At 36.4% G+C, this 10,506-nt stretch overlaps 1 protein-coding gene across 1 annotated transcript; it reads left to right on the top strand.

Annotated features, from left to right (window-relative positions):
* The first annotated feature begins 1,879 nt into the window (after positions 1–1,879).
* LOC110188638 (uncharacterized) lies at positions 1,880–2,438 on the top strand. The gene is made up of 2 exons (XM_020958414.2): positions 1,880–2,062; positions 2,119–2,438. The coding sequence occupies exons 1-2, from the start codon at positions 1,945–1,947 to the stop codon at positions 2,205–2,207; spliced, it is 207 nt and encodes a 68-aa protein (XP_020814073.2). The 5' UTR covers positions 1,880–1,944; the 3' UTR covers positions 2,208–2,438.
* Positions 2,439–10,506: the final 8,068 nt, after the last annotated feature.

Below are 10,506 nucleotides of genomic sequence, written 5' to 3'. Positions count from 1 at the left end.
ATTCCTTTAATCATCAATTGATCAATCTAGACATTAAATATATTAAAGATGTTTAAATATAAGTATGAGAATATACAAAATTTAATAACGATAAAACCGAAGGCATTAAATTAAAAGTTATGATGTTTTTTTCTTTAGAGTGTTCGTATTTAAATATTCAACAATTATTTAAACAATTAAATAAGTTTTTTTTATAATTCAGTATATATTCTATAGGGCTAATCATAGACTCGTATATCTAAAACACCAACATCTGGCAATGCATCCTAAGCAACCCTTTATTCTAAGACACACTTGTTTCACTTGGCACACCAAGTGCACAGTCCTCCGTCCACAGATGTATCTATTTCCCTCCAGAAGTTTTGAGTTTCTTCACCGGGGAGATGGAGCGAGGCAAAGGGACTGAGAGGAGGAGAGCCAGGAAAGCGGACGCAGCCACTTGAGAAATCCACCTGCAAGACTGGAAACGATCTGAGATCTCCGGCGATATATATACACACACTACACTACACTCCTCCTCCTTTGCAGTTATAATTTTTGGTTGCGTGGCTGGACTGCCTCGTCTTCTCGTCGCCGAAGCTGAAGCTGAAGCTGCTGTTTCTACTTGAGCAAACTGCTGCAGATTACCCAAGTTGAGCCCTTAAGTGTGTTCCATATCGGGTTTATCATTCGCTGTCATTGTCGTCGTGGCTACGAGACAGCCATACGCTTCACTGACCCAACGAGCGACGCGACGAACGGATTAAATACATCATTTTTGTTCCTCCTTAATGAAGGGGTTGAGCCGAATTCAGTTCGCTTCGATGGTCAGTTGCTTGCTGGAAGCTCTCTTTGGCCAACACCTGAAATTGCAGCTTACCCGAAAAAAATTACAACCGAAAAATGAAAAAAAGTAAATATAAAACGGAAACTTTGTTTCGGGGGACACTAAATATGCTATATGAAGAAAGTCCTGCCATGGATATGGGGCTCCGGGGCTGGTAATAAACCCGAGCGCAATGATTGATATTGAGGAAGTTGTCCCCTCCTCCTGTGGTCGTATTACAAAATGCAATTTTTTAACGGGGGCTTTACACTGAAAATTATAGGAAAATAATTATCAAAAAAGGAAGTTAACATTCATATTTATAAATTATTTAGTAAATCATATTTATTGTTAGGTTACAGTACATGAAAGTATAAATATATTATAATAAGATAAGTTCGTGCTTATAAAAACTTCTTAATATATATTTTTATTTATTCGTTTAATTTATACTTCATTTAAAAATCCCTAACTTAAATCTGAAAAATAACTATATAACTAATAAAAAGTTTTAGGCTTTACAAAATATTACTTTTTATTTTAAACCTTAATTTTCTCAGAGTGCTTGTTAAATAAATTTGCATCGCGGGGATTGGGCTAATAAAGTCCTTAGCAAAGAGTTAACAATTAAGCAAAGGGATGAAAGCCAACAGGGTGACTTTGGAAAAAGAAAGGGAGATATTAAAGGATATATATACTCTAGAGATAATCATTAAAATATAGTTTAATAAATTTGCTATATAATTACAGAATAAAAGAAACTATTGCTCTTCTACAAATAATTCATGAAATATATCTTAAGACTTGTATATATTACATACTAGATCATGGATAGGTTTCAAATAGAATATTATTATATTATATTATAATATATATATATATATTATTATATTATATTATATTATATTTTAAGCTCAATAAGCCATTTATTGTTAGTTTCTATATCATGGATAGGTTTCAAATAGAATTATATTATATTATATTATATTATATTATATTATATTATATTATATTATATTATATTATATTATATTATATTATATTATATTATATTATATTATATTATATTATATTATATTATATTTTAAGCTCAGTAAGCCATTTATTGTTAGTTTTAATGTATTTAGAAGTTCTGTAAAATGAGAATAAACTTGCAAACCTTTCCCAAATTGATCATTGTGCTGCCCCTCCTGCACTTTATTCTGGGAAAACGCCTTCAGGCCGAGTCTGACGAACTAAAACGGCGCAAAGAATCGGGTAAGTTAATTAATATTTTTTAGATCATTAAAAGCACAAATAGAGTGTCTTGTCAGAGCAATCTAAGGCGCAGAATGTGAATATTGCGTGGCTGATGAGGCAGCAGGATAAGTTGCAAAAGGACACCCTGTACGGAAGGAAGTAAGCTCACACAAATTACCCCAAGCCGAAAAAACAAAAAACGTATCGACATGCGTCGCTCGAGCTGAAACGGAAGCAGAAAGTCAAGGTGCAAACCAAAAATCATTACACCTGTTCACGAACACAACAACCAGAAGAAGCCGCAGCAGAAGATGTGAGTGTAGAAAGCGTAGAAATCGAAGGGCAGAATGGCGGGGAAATAAAATAAAATTTAACGCTCGTAGTTTAACTGCAAGGGGTTGAAGACGTTCCTCTTTTTCGGGGTTACTCTGTGTATATAATGTTTATTTTCGGGGAAAATTGGTCACGGTTGAGGCACCGCTGGTTACTGCTGTTGCATGTGACAGGCGACACAAATGCAAAGCAAATGAAAATTTTACTGCCTTGATATCAGAAATTAATAAACTTAATGAGCGGCCATCTGCAAGTGGTTCCACTTGTTGCAGCTGCAACGACGATTTTTGCACGAAATTGCATTTTAATTGTTTTTGTTAAATTTAATTTTCGGGAGGGGCATTAGCACTTTTGCAGCTGCCTTTCTTTGGCCATCGGAGAAAGGTGTATTAGGAAAGGGTTTCCACCTTTTATAGGTATTAATTAAAGACATTATTTGAGGGTTAAGCAGTATAGTGGCAGATGCAATGAATAATTAAAAGAAAGGTAAAAGGATTTGTCTAAGACTATAACTGACTTCTCTTTTTCATTTCTTTCGGTTTCATCCAAAGAATATAATTACATGTCCGTTAAGGATAGCCTTTAAATGATAATGTACTTGCCTTTTTAATGGTCCAGTATTAACTTTATCATATTATGTTAATCTTTTTAACCGAACAGTTTAATTAAAAGGGCCTAGCCTGTTCTGCTGATCTCAAGGAAACCATTTAGATCCCTCAAGATATCCACCCCTTTTTTATTTAAGTATATAATTTGCACGCCTTATCAGCTGGAAACTCGTATTTCCCGCCACAAATATATGCATATTTTTGCATTTTGAAGGGGATCAAAATTACGTCACTGGGATATTACTTAATCATACATTTGACTGGATACAACATACATATAGTATATTTTATGCTGAACGTAGGCAGGAGCACCTTGCAGCCAAGCTTTGGGGGAAATCGAAGTGACAGTTGAGTTTATGAGAAAACGAAGCGAATACTTATTTTTTCGGCAAATGCGTCAGTTGCAATTACAACTGACAGGGGCAGAGGATATGACAGTGGGCGATCGGTTGGGGATCGGGGGAACCGGAGAACCCGGGGAAGATCTCACCGATGACAACCTGCAACTGTCAAAATGTCCGACAGTGGCAAAAACTGTCAGCGATGCCGGGCGGCATGCGGAGGAGAGACAAATGTGACGCCATATAAAATCAATAAATTATGAAAGCCAAAGGGGCGGCGGACTCTGCAACACACCAGTTGTGTTGCATAATGTATTCTAAGGACGCCAAAAAGGAGTGTCGTCAAACCGGTTGCAGCTCCATCGGGCCAGTGTCCTTAGGGAGTCGCCCGATCACCTGCATTTGGCGTTGATTGATTTAGTTAGTCGGAAAAGAAGAATATAAAAGTGAGGCCCACTCTCTGCCCTCGGCCGCCTTAATGAATTAATTAATGAAGGCCGTAATTAAATTTGCACTTTGCTTCTGGGCCTGCTGTTGCATGTGCTAATTTATGAGTTTTTAATTATTTTAGCAATTAATGCTACTTTTTGCCAAGGCGCTATAATTATTTCCTGCCAACAGGATCAACAGGATATGCTGCTCATTTGTCAGTTGCGAAGCGTTAAATCGAGGCAAAAAAAAGGGGCAACTTCCTTCATCCAACCAAAAAACGAAAGACTCAGGCGACGAACTTGTTTTCAGTTTTTTTTGGGGCGCCGAAAATTTAATATTTTTTCCCCCGTTTCTGTTCGTTTTTTTTCTGCAGCTGCTGGTGCTCTTCTTTATTTTGTTTTATAATTATGAAAAGGCATTATATTCTCTGAGCCCAGGCAATAGAAGCCAGCTTCAGGTGCATTGCCAGCTCATGGCATTGTTCCAATTTCCATCGCCCATCGAGAAAAATTGTCAATTCCAAAACTCAATTGTCTGGAAATGCTTCACTTGCAGCAGGTACTCGTAGATCTCTTGGTTTTTCGGCCTCCATACATACATTTTTTGGGGGTGAAAACCACAGAGAGATCTTCTTTCCACCATAGTTTTTAGTTTCCAGTGTCTCTCTGCTGCAGGTGGACAGCTCGAAATGTTCTCAGGCCAAAGTGAATGCCTCTGGTTCGGTACAGTTATAAAACTGTTTTAGATTTTATTTTTCTTTTATTTTTTTGCCTTGGCAAAACGTGGGAAATGAGTGGCCAATGTTGATGAATAGGTTTCAGTGTCAAATAAAAACCAGGTGAAGCTGGAACAACTATCTAGGAACAAGCATCGGTTGTGACTTTTACCCTTTTAAATGGGTTTTAACATGGCTTCAGCAGAAGATTTTATGCGAAAATAATTTAGGATAACACTGTATAGAAAATACTTTCATTAAAACTAAAATGTTATTTATTTGTACATTTTCGTAATTTGTAAATTTCCATTTTCTTGTAGTAATATTTTCCATTCTCCCTTTTCTTTCGATGTACAAATATTTGTGTTATGCATTAAATGGACTGTTTTCTGTTTGCTCACCTCACTTTCCTAGCAATTTTCACTGTCCATAAATATTTTTCATCTCCGGCAGCTGCTCTCCAATCTCCAATCTGCAATCTGCAATCAAATGACTCGACAAGTTTTAGTAAAGATTTCTTAGGATTGGGGTTTTCTCTTTCCCTGACTTTGCTTAATTGTTTGCAAATGAGCTAATTAGTTAATTAAGATGTGATTACAAGGGCAAGCTACTACTACTCATATTGTTGTTCAAGCTCCCCAGGGTTAGTAAACCGATTTGGGCATTACAAATTTCCGCAATTTCAACTTGAGATGAGATATACAGAAAAACGGCAAGGAAAATACAGAGTTAAAACAAAGCAGCCATAACCATAAGAAAATTAAGCCAAAGATTTAAAAACAATGAGCTTTGAACAACTTAATTGAGACGTTGTGACTGAAGTCTGAGCTGGCTTCTTGTCATCGTTAAGGAGTTAATTTATTTATTATCCACAGATTTTTACGGCTCCATTGTTTTTCGCTTATACCAAGAGGGGGGCTGGACCCAAGAATAATAAAATATTAAACGGACGCTGTGGCCGACGAGAAAGAGGTAAAGAACCGGCTTTGGCTAATTAGGAGCTTCGAGGAAAATATATGTAACACCGAAAACCAACTCGAAAATGTTTCTTTTTATGGACGCTCATCTCTGTGCATGTTTTCTGTTGTCTCCGCTTTTTTTTTTTTGTACCACCACTTTATGATGTCGAGAGATTTTGCACCTTATGAGAAAATCTCGAGACCTGCTGGCCATCTCCGCATCTGCGCAGCCGTCGACTTTTGCTGCCAATCTTGTTAAACTTGCCTCAGAGCCGCATTGACACTTTGTTGCGCTTTGGCTCGTTACAATCCCAATCCCAGAGTTTCGAGCGGGAAGTATGTCTCTGCTCTTTTTTCCTACCATTTTTCAGTTTTTAGTTTGTGAGGCTCTGTGTATTTGAAAGTCCATTTGGCTGTCAAAAGTGTTAATTTTTAAGTGCCTAGTGAGAGTTTTTTTTTTCTTCTCCCAAAGCGAGGCCAAACAGCCACTCAAAGGCGGCTTTCATCTCAGAAGCAGCTGCCGTGTAATTGTGTTATGTGCACCGGTGTGGGGCTTAATGAGAGCACGGGTTCAAGTGGCAAGTTGCTTGTCTATTTTTTATTTGCAGCATTCCTAGACCCAAAAGTGAACTCATTAATTTGTTGCTCCAAATGGGTTGCCAACTTGACACTTTATACCCTTAAAGAGTATTAAAGTTTTAGTCAGAAGCTTGTAACTATGTGAAGGAATCATTTCCGAGCCTATGAATCATATATATTCTTGATCAGCATCAACAGACGAGTCGATCTAGCTATCTTTGACAAAAATTTAATTTTTTCAACATTTTACAAATTTTATAAGGGGTTACATCATTAAAATTGTAAAAAATTGACAAAAATCGTAATTTATTAAAATTTTAAATTGAGTATGCTGATTTATTACCCTAATAAAAATTAACTTAGGAAAGCTTTCCGAATTAAAATTAATGCCTTTTTTACTTAGTTCTGATATAATACTTTAAACTTTGATTTCCCGAAACAATTGTTATACTAAAATATTATCAAGTATCGATTGAAAAAGTGTGAATATTTTAAGCCTAGTTACGATGGATTTCCGATTTTGTTCTATATTTCAAATGCCAACTAGAAGAGTATTTGAATTTCATCTTCCTGAAGTTAGTTGCCCTTCAAGTTTCTCTTGAAGTTTTTCCACTAACATGTGTTGGTTATTGACCCAGCTTTTTTTTGGCATTCTTGCGGTTAATTATGAGAAGATGTTTGGCACACAAATTGTACTTGAAACGGTTTTAACTTAAGAATAACCCGAATTGGAAAATATTAGGTGTTAATGTTAATGACATAGTTTTTAAACTGATGTGCAATATAAAGGACTTGAATATGGGTTAAAAATTTTGCATCGTTTCATAAATAAGGAAAAATATATACCAAGGCTATTGTCATAAATTTGGTATACAAAAAACAAAAAATAAACAGATATTTTTAAAAATAATTTTAATTATATAAAATGTGTCTTCGATTGGGTAATGAACTAGGAAAACATCTTGCTTTCATTTGTACTCCTTTTTAAATGCTAACAAGAACCTCTAATCCTAAGGCGATCCAATACGTAACTTTACCCTATTTAAACATATAAGTTAAATACTGATTAGTTGTTTACATGTTACCTCTCTATATACATATATTTATATTCAACACTAATATCCTATTCAATCATTCAATTTCAATACTAATTAGTTCTTTACATGCTAACTTTCTTGCTTTCTATATTTATATTAGATCCAGAATTTATTTTTATCTTACTTAATCTTAAAAATTAAAATACCAATTAGCTGTTTACATAAAAGTTTTCTACCTTAATCCATTTATATTCATTCTTTGTGATTAAGTTCACAACTCGCCTTATTCCCACCATAATTTTCCCTAACTGTTCATTCATTTTTCCTACCCTCAAAAATATATTCCATCGAAAAACCAACAAACCAGTAAGCAATTTACATATATACATGTTTTATATGTTCTGCTCAGCTAATTGCAAATAAAATGTTGACCCCAATATTAAGCGAACAGGAGAGTTATTTCAAATTTTCGTGGCATGTGAGAACCTTCTTCAAGATGTTCCCCAAAAAAGAAATGTTGGCCTTCATATTTAATTATTTCAAAAATTGCATTTTCTTTCGTTCGCTTTTTGCTTTTATATCATTTCACTTACATATTTGTGGTGAGCGAGTGTCATTAATTTGGCCAACAGGTGAAGGGCATTTAGGGGGCGAGGGGAGGTGGTTGCAGGAGGCCGAGCATGACAGAAGAATTGGACAAGTTGTAAAGGAAATATTTTGATGTTACCGTTATTTCTGTGGCAAGGCAGCAGCTTGTCCGGGCCGAATTAATTGATATATATGTGAAAATGTATATAAAAATATATTTACCTGTTTCTCAGGCCACTGGGAAGAGGCTTATAAGCTCAATTAAGCCGAGTGTAAGCGTGTCCAGAGCTCTGGACTGACAGTACATGGACACTTAATTGATCAGCACCACATTGAGTTGCGTTTCAGTCGAGAGTCCCAGGTCTCACTATGTGGAAAATCCACAAACTAAATCCAAATTCAAATCCTCAAAACCGATTCAAACGCATTATCATCTCCATAATTCAAAGGCTGGCTAAGACATTGCATGACTCGGTGGGATCAGATAAAGAGCCGGCGAAAAATTGTTGGACACACGAGCAAAAAAGCATTCCGCACAAATAAATATGAAGAAAGGCGCAAATAAAGCTTTTCGTGGCCAAACGGTAGCTGCCAAATGCTGTTGACACTTTTTCCCCCAACTTTTCAGAAGATAACGCGATGCCCTGGGGCTCAGCGTGAGTTACACTTAAAGAAAATGTGTATACATGAGAAATTTAGAATCAAAATGTTTGATAATAACAGCTTTCTTGTAATACTCGGTTCCCTGTCAGGAAACCTCTTTAGTACTTGGTCATTCTAAGGGTCAATTCTTGGAAAGACTTATGCTTAAAGGATTCACATTTAAAATATCCATCTATAAAGTATTGTATCTGGAAAAGCACAATCTTATAATTAATTACAGAAGAAAGCAAAAAGGTTGTGACTCCAGTATGATATAGTATATATTTGAATTATATATTTTTCTTAAGTGCATTGCCACTGGCACAGAGTCAACTGCAATGCCTCCTCCATCGCTGATCACAAACGTCGCAGACGGCGTGAAAACTGAAAACCAAATTCTCGTACGGCAAACAAAAGCAACGCAATTTCCATCCATGACTATGTGGAAAATAGTTACGTCCGTCTGACTGGGGACTCACTGCACAGCATGCGCCAATTTCCCAAGAAACTCAAGTCGAGAGGGATCCGGGCAGGGCTTGGTAAATATTTTGCCACTGTTTTGAATTTAGATTTTTCTTCTTTTTTTTCAGCCTTTTTGTTTTTTCTGCTGGTATGTCTTTTGTTCTGCGCCTTGACAATCCAACTGGCAGATGCCACCGGTTGTCGGGGGAGTTGGGAAAGTGGCAGAAAAGTTCAAGGGAAATGATCAGACAGTCTTGGTCTAAATATTTCCTGTTTACGAAACCCACTTGGGGGTCGAAAGCATAAATCACAGGATAGCTACCTAGGAAGTAGTGGGAGGTATAAAGGTGCGAATAACCACTCACTGAGTTTCTCTATATGATTATTTATACTAAACAAAAAGTAATATTAGTTCAAAGAAATTAACATGATAATGTATATAGATATAGGTTTTATTTAACTCTCAAGAATTGTGAAAGTGTATCTTCTTTTTTTGTATATATCTTCTCGTAAGTATGTCAAATGCAATTCTCCTCCCTTCGCTGACTGATCCAAAATTAATCGTTGTCGCAGATTTATATTTAGGGCGTTCATCACACGTTAACACTGGTTACGCCCCCCAAAGGGGACCATCTTGAACGTGGCTTAATCGATTTCACGACACTCTCTGTCCTTCCCCCGGCTGCTCTTCGATTAATGCTGCTGCAAATCCTGACCATCATTCATGGCAACTCGAAGACAATGCGTGGACATTTGCGCCTCATGTTTGGCTGCTGGCCCTAAGTTATGACCAACAGGCAAAACAAACAGAAACTACTCGCAGCAGAAATCAATAAGGAGAAAACGCCACAATAGGCCCAGAGACATTCTCCGTTGGCCTATTGTGCGTGTGAGCCTTCTGTTTACACTCGCTTCGATTGTCCCCAGGCGGCGGGATATAGTAGCGTGAAATATCGCAATCGCAACAATGGCATCATATATTTCCCGAATGCGCATACTCCTCCATCCGTGTAATGTGTGTGTGAGTGCCACTCTTGATGCCCCGATGATGCATGGGCGCCGCATCTAACGGGGACGGGACCATCTAATGCCCAAAGCATTTTTCGACCGTTGAAAACAAAAGACTTAAGCGACAAACTTGACTCAGGCATTGGCCACGGTTGGGTCAATCGAAAGCGAGGGTATCCTGGAGGGGAACAAAAACCACAAAAGAGAATTTTGCAATATATTTCCTATACTTTCGTATAATTTGTATATAAAAATTAACACTTTATATGTTAAAACAGCCTTATAAGGCAATAGGATACATATATTGCTCAGAAGAAACATGAGCTAAAGTTTCAAAATTAGTTTTTGGTTTTATCTGTGAGATGGATTATTTCTCTATAAGTTATAAAGTATAACCTTTAATTAGAAGGGACATTTTTATTAATATAAAATGTATTATGTTCATCTAAAGCAGGGTCTTATTTGAATGCAATAAATGTAAATGCGTTTCTGGATCGAATGATATTTCATCGTTGGTATTCTCGCTCAATCTTGTAGTCAACTGTAAGTTTCTTTACTAGAACAAACTTAAAATATTTCAGCTTAATGATTAATAAGAAAAGTAACAAAATTATGAATGGAGTGGCATACAAGACAATTTCATTCATGCCTCAATTTTCCTTAAACCTTTTAATTTCTCTCATATTTACAGCTGGAAAACACTACTGAACCATCTAAAAACTTACTCACACCCAAATCTAAAAGTATTAAAGCATATA

The sequence above is a fragment of the Drosophila serrata genome, unplaced genomic scaffold (genome assembly GCF_035046125.1).
Source record: "Drosophila serrata isolate PLE 108 unplaced genomic scaffold, ASM3504612v1 contig_241, whole genome shotgun sequence".
NCBI classification, from domain to species: domain Eukaryota; kingdom Metazoa; phylum Arthropoda; class Insecta; order Diptera; family Drosophilidae; genus Drosophila; species Drosophila serrata.
Note: the sequence above shows the minus strand (reverse complement) of the source record. Positions and strands in the feature narration are given on the sequence as shown.